Source organism: Lotus japonicus, chromosome 2 (assembly GCF_012489685.1).
Source record: "Lotus japonicus ecotype B-129 chromosome 2, LjGifu_v1.2".
Taxonomy (NCBI): Eukaryota; Viridiplantae; Streptophyta; class Magnoliopsida; order Fabales; family Fabaceae; genus Lotus; species Lotus japonicus.
In genome coordinates this window covers 18,365,173-18,379,640 of record NC_080042.1, presented here as the reverse complement: position 1 = coordinate 18,379,640, position 14,468 = coordinate 18,365,173, and the positions used below count along the sequence as shown (strand labels likewise).

Sequence of the window (14,468 nt, the reverse complement as noted above, 5' to 3'; positions counted from 1 at the left end):
AAAGTACTTGAGTTCACCCATCATACTCATCTCAAACTCAGCCTGCATTAACTTAGAAAAATCCTTGCAAAGAGAGGGATTAGCAGAACCAAATATGATATCATCAACGTAAATTGGAAAAATTAGTATATCATTCTTGTAATACTTACTAAAAAGAGTAGTGTCAACTTTACCTCTTACAAACTCTTTTTCCAGAAGAAAAGTACTAAGTCTCTCATACCATGCGTTGGGAGCTTGCTTTAATACATAAAGATACTTTTTCAACTTGAAGACATGGTCATGATGTTTAGCGTCCTCAAACCCAGGAGGTTGATGAACATACACTTCTTCAGAACTTGTTGTTCCTGTGTTTGTGAGTGTTTGTGATGTGTGAATTGGCTACATTTTGTCTCAACACATGATTGTGCGACCAGATGATGCAACATGTGGTCTCTGCTAAATTGTGCAATCAAACGCTGAAGGTTATGTGTTACGTTTGATTGTTGTTTGTGCGTTCAAGAAGTCTTAAGTGAAGCTGTGCGTTTTGTTGAAGCTTAAGGACTCAGTTATGATCGCGTGTGCTAACCTTGAGGTTGTTACAAGTTGTTAGCGTATGAACCAAGTTTGAAATAAGAGGTATATTCTATTTTTAAATTGGTTCAGATTTAATCCTGGAAAGATATGATTCCCTGAAGATTCGTTTTCCAGAATATGTGTTATGGACTCAAGACATCAAGCCCATCCAAGACCCAAGTCTCTACGCTGGATGTCTATTTATTCAAGCTTTGTAACCCTAGCTGCGCAAGGATTTTGAGCGTGTTGTTGTCATTCCTAGGGTTTATTTTGTGAGTCCTTCTTTTGAGTTTTGTACCAACTTAGTGCTTTCGTGTTCATCAAAGTACTGAGTTGATTTGTTTAGTTGAGTTGTAATCTCATCAACCTTGTTTATTGATAAACAAATCTTGATCACTGTGGCAGTGATCATTAGGGGTTAGAGAAAGTTTTCTCATAGCTTAGAGGGGAAGGGCTAAGTTAGATTAACTTGTGTAATAGTGGTAGACATAAAAGAGGCTCTATACTAAGGGGGAGTACTTAGGTATAGGAGGGACTTTTATGAGACCTGAGAGCTATTATTTGATAGTGAATTGACTCCTGGATTGGTATCCTCCAGACGTAGATGATGTTCACCGAACTGGGTTAACAATCCCTTGTGTTCTTTTATTTATGGTTCTGTTTAGTTGTTAACGAGAAACATTTTACTCTGATTGTTGTGTATTGTTGTCGTACACCTTGGTGCAACATCGTGTACAACCTCTGTCCCAGGTGTTTACGAATTTCAATTGGCATCAGAGCAGGCACCCCCTGTTCTGGTTGGGTGAGCTCCAGGGAGAACTAATTTGTTTCCAATGGACAACTCTAAGGAAGGTGGCTCACTGCATAGACCACCTATTCTGGATGGCACAAACTATGACTACTGGAAGGCACGTATGACAGCGTTTCTCAAGTCCATCGACAGCAAGACATGGAAAGCAATTGTCAAAGGGTGGAAGCATCCTGTGATAACACCCAAGGAAGGGGAAACATCAACTGAGGGTGAAAAATTGAAACCTGAGGAGGACTAGAACAAGGATGAAGATGAAGAAGCTTTGGGAAATCACAAAGCTCTAAATGTTATATTTAATGGTGTGGATAAGAACATGTTCAGATTGATTAACACATGTACTGTGGCTAAAGAGGCATGGGATATTCTCAAGACTGCTCATGAGGGTACATCCAGAGTCAGAATGTCAAGGCTTCAAATTCTAACCACTCAGTTTGAAAACTTGAAGATGAAACTATCACTGATTTTCACATGAAGCTGCGTGAGATGGCAAATTCATCTTTTGCTCTAGGTGAAAGAATGTCTGAGGAGAAGTTAGTAAGAAAGATTCTGAGATCACTCCCCAAGAGATTCCAAATGAAGGTTACTGCGATAGAAGAAGCTTAAGATATAAGTAGTCTTAAGGTGGATGAACTTATTGGATCCTTGAAGACCTTTGAACTATCTCAGGATGATAAATCTGACAAGAAGCATAAGAACATAGCCTTTGTCTCAAACACTGAAGCAGATGATGACCTATCTGAGAATGAAAGTGGTGAATCAGTCTCTGATACTATAGCATTTTCGGCCAGAAAATTCAATAAGGTGCTAAAAAGATTGGAGAAGAGATCAAAGCTAAATGTGCAGGACAAGCGGTCTGACAATGTCAAAGGTCAGAACTTTCAGCGTCGTGGTAAAGATGAAGACAATCAAAATAAATCACGAGGAGTTCAATGTCATGAATGTGAAGGCTTTGGTCATATCAGGTCAGAATGTCCTACATATCTGAAGAAACAAAAGAAAGGGATGATTACTACATGGTCTGATGAGGAATCTGATGAAGAGATTGAGGATGAAAAAGCCAACAGAGTCATGTCCTTCACTGTCAAGTATGACTCAGGAGATGAAGCCAGTGATCTGGAATTATCTAATGAAGAACTGGGTGAAGCATACAAGCTCTTGCTTAAACAGTGGGAAGAATCGTGTGACTACGGGAGGAAGTTGGAAATTAAAGTCAAAAATCAGGAGAAAGAAAAAGATAGTCTTCATGTTTTTAATACTGACTTGCAAGAGGAAGTATCTGTTTTAAAATCCAAGATTGAAGGCATGGTGAAATCAGTACGCATGCTTAACAAAGGAACTGATGTGCTGGATTTTATTCTGGAGAAAGGTAAAACATCCAAAGACATGAAAGGATTGGGGTACAATGAAGAAGCTGATACCAACGAGACTAAGAGGAAGGAAAATGAAGTCAAGTTTGTTCTTGCTGAAGAGAAATCTCCCTTCAGAATGCCTAACCAGATGGTTCATCAACCGGTTACCAAGGTACGTAATCAAATACCATATGTTTATCAATACAAACCTCAAAATTATCCTCAGGTGAGAAATTATCAGAACTCAAGATGGAGGTTTCATTACTATGGAAGATTTGGACACATAAGACCTTATTGTTTCAAGCTTTATGGATATCCACAATTCCAAGCTCAACCAAATGCCAAGAAGAAGTACACCTCTGTTAAGAGCAAGTGGAAGCCAAGAGTTGATGCTAAAGCACTCATTGCGTACACATCTCTTCGTGCATCATCAAGGGAAGATTGGTACTTTGATAGTGGATGCTCCAGCCATATACAGGTGTGAAAAGTTATCTTGAAGACATGGAACCACACTATAAAAGCTTTGTCACTTTTGGAGATGGAGCAAAAGGGAGAATCAAGGGTGTTGGAAAGCTTGCTGATTCAGGATCTCCAAAACTTGAAAAGGTGTTATTAGTGGAAGGATTGACTGCTAACCTAATCAATATCAGTCAGCTGTGTGATCAAGGTCTAAAAGTGGTGTTCTGTGACTCAGAGTGTGTTGTCAAAAATAAAAACAAGGATGTGGTTATGAGAGGAGAAAGATCAAAGGACAATTGCTATATGTGGACAGATCATAAAAAATCTCTAGTGTCAAGATGTCTTGTAACTAAAGAAGATGAAGTTAAATTGTGGCATCAAAAACTAGGTCATCTGAATTTGAAAAGCATGAAGAAGATAATTACTGAAGATCCAATCAGGGGGATGCCCAAACTCAAGATTCAGGAAGGAAAAGTTTGTGGAGAATGCCAAATTGGAAAACAAGTTCGCATGTCGCATCATCCGGTTCAACATCTGACAACTTCCAAAGCTCTTGAACTACTTCATATGGACCTGATGGGACCTATGCAGGTTGAAAGTTTAGGAGGAAAGAAGTATGTTTTTGTTTGCGTGGATGATTTTTCAAGGTTCACATGGGTTAACTTCATTAGAGAAAAATCTAAAACTTTTGAAGTGTTCAAGGATCTCTGTCTTCGTGTTCAAAGAGAAAAAGGAAGTGACATTATAAAAATCAGAAGTGATCATGGTAAAGAATTTGAAAATGGCCAATTCCTTGAATTCTGTACTGTAGAAGGAATCAAACATGAGTTTTTTGCTCCTATTACTCCACAGCAAAATGGGGTGGTTGAAAGAAAGAACAGAACTTTACAGGAATCAGCTAAAGTCATGTTACATGCCAAGAGTCTACCATATCATTTTTGGGGTGAGGCTATGAGCACTGCTTGCTACCTTCACAATCGCGTCACCATTCGCAAGGGAAGCACTTCTACTCTATATGAGTTATGGAAAGGTAAGAAGCCCACTGTAAAATATTTTCATGTGTTTGGTAGTAAGTGTTATATATTGGCAGATCGTGAATATAGAAGAAAGATGGATCCTAAAAGTGAAGAAGGGATCTTCTTGGGGTACTCTTTGAATAGCAGAGCCTATAGGGTCTTCAACAATCGTACAAAGGTCATGATGGAATCTGCTAATGTAATTGTTGATGACACTCCTATCAAGAGAGAGGAAATTGAAGATGACGCTGAAGACTCTCCAAGTACTAGTGTAGATGTCACTCCAGATGTGCCAGACATTGCATCAACCAAGGGATCAGTCAACATCAGTGAAGAACCTGCTACTGTTTCAAAAGGGCCTTTACCAGAATTCAAAAGATACACCCAATTGAAAATGTTATAGGAAGACTTGATGAAGGTATAACAACCAGATCAAGGGATCTCATTTATGATTCTTGCTTCATTTCCAAACTAGAACCAAAGAATGTAAAAGAAGCCCTTACAGATGAATTTTGGATTCAATCTATGCAAGAAGAGCTGGGACAATTCAAAAGGAATGAAGTGTGGGAACTTGTCCCTAGACCTGAAGATGTGAATGTAGTAGGAACCAAATGGATCTTCAGAAATAAGTCTGATGAAAGTGGCACAGTAACTAGGAACAAATCTCGACTTGTAGCTCAAGGTTACTCTCAAATTGAAGGCATTGATTTTGATGAAACCTTCGCTCCTGTTGCTCGTTTGGAATCGACAAGACTGTTACTTGGTCTTACATGTTTACTGAAATTTAGGTTATTTCAGATGGATGTAAAGAGTGCATTTTTAAATGGATACTTAAATGAGGAAGTCTATGTAGAACAGCCCAAAGGCTTTGTGGATCCTAGCTATCCTGATCATGTCTACAGACTCAAGAAGGCTCTCTATGGGTTGAAACAAGCCCCAAGAGCTTGGTATGAACGATTGACTGAGTTCCTGATCAACAATGGTTATCACAAAGGAGGAATTGACAAGACTCTCTTTGTGAAGAAGAATGGAAAGGATCTAATGGTAGCTCAAATTTATGTAGATGACATAGTTTTTGGTGGAATGTCAAACCAGATGGTGGATCAATTTGTAGAACAGATGAAGTCTGAGTTTGAAATGAGTCTTGTTGGCGAACTAACTTATTTTCTAGGTCTGCAAGTCAAACAGATGGAAAACACTCTATTCATTTCCCAAAGCAAGTATGCAAAGAGTATTGTTAAGAAGTTTGGGTTGGAAAAAGCTAGACAGAAGAGAACACCTGCTGCAACTCACATCAAACTCACTAAGGATGAGCAAGGAGTTAGTGTTGATCAGAGTCTTTATAGAAGCATGATTGGGAGTCTCTTATATCTCACTGCTAGCAGGCCTGATATCACGTTTACCGTTGGAGTATGTGCTAGGTATCAATCATAACCCAAGACAAGTCACCTGATTCAAGTGAAAAGAATCATTAAATATATCAGTGGAACCAGTGAATATGGTATTCTTTATTCTCATCAGACTGACTCTATGCTCAGTGGTAATTGTGATGCTGATTGGGCTGGAAGTGCTGATGATAGGAAAAGCACTTCAGGAGGCTGCTTCTTTATTGGAAACAATCTTATATCTTGGTTCAGTAAGAAGCAAAATTGTGTGTCTCTCTATACTGCAGAGGTTGAATACATAGCTTCCGGAAGTAGTTGTACTCAATTGATTTGGATGAATCAAATGCTCAAGGATTACAATGTCGAACAAGATGTCATGACATTGTTCTGCGACAACATGAGTGCTATCAATATCTCAAAAAATCCTATACAACATAGCAGAACAAAGCATATTGACATTCGTCATCACTTCATTAGAGAGTTAGTTGAAGATCAAACTGTGTAGCTAGAGCATGTATCTACTTAGAAGCAATTAGCAGACATTTTCACGAAGGCCTTGGATGCGGTTCAATTTGAGAGATTAAGGGGTTTACTTGGAATATGTTTATTGGAGGAAGCATAGCAATTAAAGGGATATTTGTGTGCCAACGGCTATTTTGTCTTTACTAAGGCACGCACAATCAAGAAAAATAACTTCCTTCTTCAAACCTTCCCTATAAATACGCTATCATCCCTTAGTGGAGTACCAACTGCCATATTTCTCAGAAACATTTGTTTCCTTGCTCAAGCTCTTGCGACTTCCATGTTCTTTCAACCGTGTCTCAAGATGATTACACCAGAGACAAATGCTTTTGGTGTGAAGGTAATGGGGTTGAAATGTGAAAAACCCAAATCCCCTAGGGTCACGCAATCTTGCGACACCCCTGTTACTATCAAGGACAGCAGCGATGGTGGTTCGTCGCAACATGCACAACTTGCAACCGGTAGCAAGAAGCAGAAGAAGCGTACCAAGATCACCTTTACCAAGAGAAAGAAGGCGCCTGTTGTAAAAGAATCTTCCCTAAATGTTGTTGTGATACCTGAAGCAGAGGAGAGTCCCACAGATCCAATCAATGAGGAAGAGGTTGTGGCTAGCATCATCGCTGAGGTGCTTGAAACTCCTATCAAGTCTTCACAACATGCAGATGTGGAACCTCATGTTCCATCACAAGAAGCTGCTATTCCAGATCCTCAATCACAAATCGCTGAGGAAAGTGTAAGTGTCTCTCACCCTGAGGGAAGTCCTAATCTTGTTGATAAAATACATACAAGCCTTGTGGATGATGCAACTGTTGTTCAAGAGTCTCCTCAAAGGGAAACTCATATGGGATCGCAAGAAAGAGTGACTGACCCTGCATTTACTTCCTCGGTTGCTGACGAGGAAGTGATTGTGGAAGATGCTGCTGAAGACACCGAATCAGATGAGCTACTTGCTTCTGTTGTTGGATCATCTATTGCCAAGAAATTGGAGAAGAAGAAGAAGAAGCAAAAAGTGGAAAGGAAGTATCTCACAAGATCCTCTGCCTCTCATAAGAAAGCTGCTTCCGATTCTAGTGGGAAGAACAAGCAGAAGACAGTGATTGTTATTGATGAGTCTCCAGTCAAGAAGAATGTGAAAAGAAAGCTTACTGCTGATGTAACTGAAGAAGGCTCTGATGTGGAACCAAATGTTCCAGACACTGTTCCATCTGCCAAGAAAAGTAGAGCTGGCAAAAGAATTCCAGAAAATGTGCTTGCTGCTCCATTGGATAATGTTTCCTTTCACTCTGAAGAAAGTGTGACAAAATAGAGGTATGTTTATCAACGAAGAATTGCTCAGGAAAGGGAGTTGGTTGTTGAGGTTCTTACTTGTAAAGATGTGATGGAGTTTATTGAAAAGGCTGGGCTAATGAAAACCGTGGTTGGTTTAGGAAGATGTTTTGACAAGCTTGTCAAGGAATTCATTGTCAACATCTCTGCTGCTTGCAATATCTCTGGAAGTCCAGAGTTTCATAAAGTCTTTGTCAGTGGTAAATGTATCAACTTTTCTCCTTTGATTGTTAATACCTATTTGGGCAGAAGCCCTGTTGATGTTGTTGGTGAAGAGGTCTCACTGGATGAGATTGCTGCTGAGATTACTGCTGGCCAAGTCAAGCACTGGCCCTCTAAAGGTTTGTTATCATCTGCTCATCTGAGTGTCAAGTATGCCATCTTGAATCGTATTGGGGCTGCAAATTGGGCACCCACCAAGCATGCTTCAAATGTGTCCTCTGGACTTGCAAAGCTGATATATCTGATTGGCACTCATGCCCAGATTGATTTTGGATCCTTTGTTTTTGAACAAACGATGAGGCATGCTGACTCTTATGCCTTGAAGCTTCCTATAAGTTTTCCCTTCATGATATCTGAAATCATTCTAAATCAACATCCAGATATTCTTTTTGCTGATGAGTCACCTAGCGTAAAGGCTAGTCTTTTGACTGTTGATAACAGGTTGCTGATTGGGACCCATGTTCCTGATGTTGCTGGCATAACTGCTAAGTCTTATGATCCTGGTGCAAGTCTACTGAGACAGCTCTTGCTGAGTTAATGGAGGTCTCCAAAACTCTTCAAGAGACTATCACAAGCTGCACTCTAAGGAAGAGGAATGTTGATCGCTTCATCAAGGAGTTGACTATGGGCAAAGGAAAAGTTGATGACAGCACTACTGCTGGTGATGATCAAGAAGGAGACGTTTCTGATACAGATGATGAACCAGATGTCTCAACATCCAGTGATTTTTAGGACTTTTTATGTCTTCTGTTAACAGTCAATATGGTTGTATCTTCCTCTGGACTTGTTCTCCGGTTTCTCATGCATCCTTTGTCAAATTGTGCTAATAAGGGGGAGAATTAGTTATTTGGTTTGATTTATGAATGAAGACTTTTCAAGAATATTCTTTGTTATTGCAGATCTACAATGTTTGTCTATATTAGCTAATAGCTTCTGTGCTAAATTGTGGTAGTTCTTTGTAGAAGCGTGTGTTGACATGTGTTAAGCTATTATCGTTGTGCCTTGCTAAGAGTGTTTGTGCATTGAAGCTTTCTATGTTAGAGAAGAACTTTGTTTGTGAAGGAGCTAATGTAGTGAAGACTTTCTGAATGTGTTTTAGCCAAAATTTGCCAAAGGGGGAGATTGTTGTTCTTGTGTTTGTGAGTGTTTGTGATGTGTGAATTGGCTGCATTTTGTCTCAACACATGATTGTGCGACCAGATGATGCAACATGTGGTCTCTGCTAAATTGTGCAATCAAACGCTGAAGGTTCAGTGTTACGTTTGATTGTTGTTTGTGCGTTCAAGAAGTCTTAAGTGAAGCTGTGCGTTTTGTTGAAGCTTAAGGACTCAGTTATGATCGCGTGTGCTAACGTTGAGGTTCTTACAAGTTGTTAGCGTATGAACCAAGTTTGAAATAAGAGGTATATTCTGTTTTTAAATTGGTTCAGATTTAATCCTGGAAAGATATGATTCCCTGAAGACTCGTTTTCCAGAATATGTGTTATGGACTCAAGACATCAAGCCCATCCAAGACCCAAGTCTCTACGTTGGATGTCTATTTATTCAAGCTTAGTAACCCTAGTTGCGCAAGGATTTTGAGCGTGTTGTTGTCATTCCTAGGGTTTATTTTGTGAGTCCTTCTTGTGATTTTTGTACCAACTTAGTGCTTTCGTGTTCATCAAAGTACTGAGATGATTTGTTTAGTTGAGTTGTAATCTCATCAACCTTGTTTATTGATAAACAAATCTTGATCACTGTGGCAGTGATCATTAGGGGTTATAGAAAGTTTTCTCATAGCTTAGAGGGGAAGGGCTAAGTTAGATTCACTTGTGTAATAGTTATAGACATAAAAGAGGCTCTATACTAAGGGGGAGTACTTAGGTATAGGAGGGACTTCTATGTTCACTGAACTGGGTTAACAATCCCTTGTGTTCTTTTATTTATGGTTCTGTTTAGTTGTTAACGAGAAACATTTTACTCTGATTGTTGTGTATTGTTGTCGTACACGTTGGTGCAACATCGTGTACAACATCTGTCCCAGGTGTTTACGTATTTCAGAACTGTATCCGTTGAAAAACGCGCTCCTAACATCCATTTGGTGAAGAATAATGTTATGATTCATAGAGAATGAAATCAATAACCTTATAGCTTCTAACCTTGCAACAGGAGCATAGGTTTCAGTGTAATCTATGCCTTCTTGCTGACTGCAACCTTGTGCTACAAGTGTTGCCTTGTTTCTGACAACTTCTCCTTTCTCATTGAGTTTGTTTCTAAAAAATCACTTGGTTCCAATTACGAGGACATCTTTGGGTTTCTGGACAGGATTCCAAACATCATTCTTTGTGAATTGATTCAGTTCTTCTTCAATAGCCAAAATCCAATCTTTGTCTTGAAGAGTCTTATCAATAGAAGTTGGTTCAATCAGAGAGACTAAACCCTTTAAGCCTAGAAGACTCTCTTCAGAAGGTCTGAAAGCTGATCTGGTTCTGACAGGTGCATCTTTATTGCCCAGAATCAATTCTTCAGGATGAGAAGCTATCACTCTACTCTTCTTCTGACGAAGTGAATCAGAAGTTGTAGCAACATCTTCTGATGTGGTTGCTTCTGGTTCATTAGCTTCTGAATCTTTGTCCTTTTCTAAAATGGTTATACTCATATCTGCAAACTTTTCATCTAGCTTTGACTTGTCAGAGTCAAGCTTATCATCAAACCTAACATGAATAGATTTTTGGCTTAATTGCAACTTTAGTCCCTGACGTTTACCAAAATCACGATTTTAGTCCCTCACCTAATTTAATTACAAGGATAGTCCCTCACGTTCCCACCCGTTTGTAACGTTAGTCCTTCCGTCCAATTTTTAACATAGAAGGCTTATGTGGCAACGCACATGCCTCTCATGTGACCAAGAAAAATGATTTAACTGCACTTTTAGTCCCCTACTTGTACACATTGTGTAGTTTTGGTCCTTAAAGTTCAAAAATTGCATCCAAATTAATAAAAAAAACAATAAAGAAATAGAAAATGATAACTATTCATCTTCTTCAAAAATTCTACTCAAATTAAAATTTATTTTACTATGCCTGATTATGATTTTATAAAATACTTATTTAAATTCTTATTCAGTAATGTTTTGATAACAATCATAATTTTTTCTCTTTCTATCCAATTTAATTTAAATTGAAAGTATTTATATATAATCCTCCATGTTTTTTTCCGATATCTTTTATATTAAGTTAAATGTATTGATTAAATATATTTTTATTATTCTATAAAGTATAAACAAATCATCTTCAGATTCTAATTCATCTTTTGACTCTGATTCCTTGTCCTTTGAACTAGATGTTATAACTTCTTCAAACTTGGAAATTTTATTTTTGAGAACAGACTTAGAATTAACTAAAAAGAAATTCTTTTCGTTCAGATCAGAAATGGTTTTCTCATTTTTAGCAGTGACTTCAGAAGCAGCAAGAAAATCATTTTTCAAACATTTATGCTTAGTCAGAAGTGAATCATATTTACCAATAATTTCATACAAAGCAGTTTTGAGTTCATAAGGTGAAAAGGATGAGAATACCTCATTTTCATCTTCAGAATCTGACTCAGCTTCAGATTCTAATTCATCTTTTGACTCTGCTTCCTTGTCCTTTGTTACTGCCATAAGCACTTCAACTTGTGCATCATCGGAATCTTCTTCCTCTGATTCTGAAGCATCAAAGGGTACCATGAGCCCTTTCTTAGCCTTGAAATTCTTCTTAGGCTTCTTTTCTCTTTTCAGCTTAGGACACTCATTCTTGTAATGCCCCAGCTCCTTGCACTCAAAATAAGTGACTTCTTTTGAAGAAGATTTGTGTTGACCAGATGAAGACTCTTTTCTTCCTTTAGCTTTTGTTGATCCTTTGTACTTGTTCTGCTCGTGCTTCCATATATGGTAGAGCCTTCTGGAAATCAGTGAGAGCTCATCTTCATCAAAATCTTTAGAAGATTCTTCTTATTCTTCTTCATCTTTGAGAGCTTTGGCTTTTTCAGGTCTGGACTTTAGAGCTATGGACTTTTGCTTCTTCTGCGCTAGATGTTCAGCACGATCTATCTTACGACTTTTCAGGATACTTACCAGTTCTTCCAGACTTATCTTGTTCAGATTCTTCGACAACTTCAAGGCAGTCACCAAAGGCATCCACTTCTCAGGAAGGCTTCTGATGATCTTCTTGGCATGATCAGCAGTAGTGTAGCCTTTGTCTTAGCACTCTAATCCCAGCAATAAGCATTTGGAATCTGGAGAACATGGCTTCTACATATTCATCTGGTTCCATCTTGAAGGCTTCATACTTCTTGATTAGAGCTAGAGCCTTTGTCTCCTTGACTTCCTCATTGCCTTCATGAGTCATCCTCGGAGAATCAAAGATAGATTTTGTAGATTCTCGATCACTAATCTTCTCATATTCTTCATATGTGATGGCATTGAGTAGAATGGTTCTTGCCCTGTGATGATCCTTGTACTTCATCTTCTGATATGCATTCATCTTATCTCTTGGGATCTTCACACCATCTTCATCAACTGGACATGTGTAGCCATCAACAACTAAATCCTAGAGATCAGCATCAAATCCAAGAAAGAAGCTTTCAATTCTAGCTTTCCAGTAGTCAAACTTTTCACCATCAAAGATAGGGGGTCGCCATAGAGTTTTTCACACAGGCCCGGATCACTGAACACTGTTAAGTGTGGTAATCAGAATTTGCGCTCTGATACCAATTGAAGGTATGATAAACACTAGAAAGGGGGGGCGGTTGAATAGGGTTTTGAAGTAAAAATGGTTTCTTTTTAAAACACGTAAACTCTCGGATTCCAGGAATGAGAAGTAAAGAGTAAGAGAGAAACACACAAGGATTTTATCCTACTTCACTTGAACGAATCCTCAAGCTAATCCAGTCCACCCGTTAAGGTGATTTCTTCCTTCGTCAAATGAAGGTAATCCACTAATCAAAGGTTGTTACTGTAAGATCAAGTTTTGATCGAGTAGTACAACTCTTATGTTTTGATGATTACAAGTTAACTTTTGAGTATGAACAATTACGGTACTCTACGTGTTTTTCTGAGTGTGCTATTTACAGGCTCTGACCTCAATTCAATCTCACATGAATCAGAAGCACTGTGCATAAAGAGTGACCCAAGCAACGCTTTCGCAACATCTATGTTCACTATGAAGAGTAGAAATGCTTCAGAAGATCTGAAGTTATACAAGCTCTGATTAGGACTCAGTCACTAGAAGTTCTGAAGATCCAGAAGTTCTGATAACCAAGAAACACTGAAGGTTCAGATGTTCTGATGGTGTAGAAGACTCTGAAGATCCAGAAGCTGAATAGTGGAAACTCTGATCTCCAGAAGCAAGAAACTCTGAAGACCATGTACTTCCCTCTGAGTTCAGAATCAGAAGATACAACGGTCAGAGGATCTGTGCTTTCCCTCTACCTCTGATCAACCGGCTTCACAAGTTCCAACATGAAGCATTCCCCTAATCAGAAGTCTCCTAGGTTTAAAGGTCATGTCACTATCCAAGTACAAAAGCAACTGTACCATCCTGACGACCTACCTAACGTTCTCAGCCACAGCAGAAGCTGGAATTTCCAGAACTGCCCTCCAACGGTAGCATTTCCATGCAGCGTTCAAACCCTAATCCTTGGAGTATAAATAGAGGCTGAAGTTTAAAAGATGCGGTTGGAAGAATTTACACAAGCACAAGCTATATTCAAAAACCTTCAAGCATTCTTTCATCTGAATTCATTGTGTTTATTATTAGCTTTTCAGAAGCAAAATCTCTTGTAAACATTCTTTGTTAAACAGTTTGTTTAGTTACCTTTAGGAGATCAAGGTTGATCGGATCCTAGAGAAGACTAAGAGAGTGAATCTTAGTCTGAGCTAAGTCAGTGTAATTGTTAGTCACTTGTAGGTTTCAAGGGCAGTTGTCACACTTTACCTGATTAATGGATTGCCTTCATTCTAAGAAGGAAGAAATCACCTTGACGGGTGGACTGGATTAGCTTGAGGGATTTATCAAGTGAACCAGGATAAAAATCCTTGTGTGCTTTTCTATCTCTTATCTTTAGCACTTAAGTTCTCGAAAGATTTGCTAGAATCTTTAAGGTGGAAGTTTTTACTTGAAAACGTTATTCAAACCCCCCCCCCCTTTCTACCGTTTTTCATACCTTCAATTGGTATCAGAGCGCAAGTTCTGATTACCACACCTAACAGTGTTCAGTGATCCGGGCCGGTGTGAAAAACAATGGCTACCACCAGTGAAACTCAAAGAGATGGTTACAATGCAAAGCCTCCCATGTTCGACGGTCAAAGATTCGAATATTGGAAAGACAGACTTGAAAGCTTCTTTCTGGGTTTTGATGCAGATCTCTGGGATATTATTGTGGATGGCTATGAGCGTCCAGTTGATGAAGAAGGCAAGAAGATCCCAAGGTCAGAGATGACTGCAGATCAAAAGAAGCTTTACTCACAACATCACAAAGCTAGAGCAATTCTTCTAAGTGCTATTTCGTATGAAGAGTAGCAGAAGATTACTGATCGTGAGTATCCAAAAAGCATTTTTGAATCCCTGAAGATGTCTCATGAAGGAAACAAGAAAGTCAAGGAATCAAAGGCATTGTCCTTGATTCAGAAGTATGAATCCTTCGTCATAGAGCCAAATGAGTCCATTGAAGAAATGTTTTCCAGATTTCAGTTGCCGGTAGCTGGAATACGACCTCTCAACAAGAGCTACACAACCAAAGATCATGTCATAAGGGTCATCAGATGTCTTCCTGAAAGCTGGATGCCCTTGGTGACTTCAATAGAGCTC

General features: G+C 38.9%; 1 protein-coding gene across 1 annotated transcript; it reads left to right on the top strand.

Moving 5' to 3' along the window:
• The first annotated feature begins 7,472 nt into the window (after positions 1-7,472).
• Positions 7,473-8,180, top strand: LOC130736167 (uncharacterized). The gene has a single exon (XM_057588013.1). It carries the CDS (start codon positions 7,473-7,475, stop codon positions 8,178-8,180), a length of 708 nt encoding a protein of 235 aa, XP_057443996.1.
• The last annotated feature ends 6,288 nt before the right edge of the window (positions 8,181-14,468 follow it).

Bases quoted from the DNA above. Each gene is read 5' to 3' on its own strand.
- LOC130736167 (XM_057588013.1), top strand. From the start codon at position 7,473: ATGGAGTTTATTGAAAAGGCTGGGCTAATGAAAACCGTGGTTGGTTTA.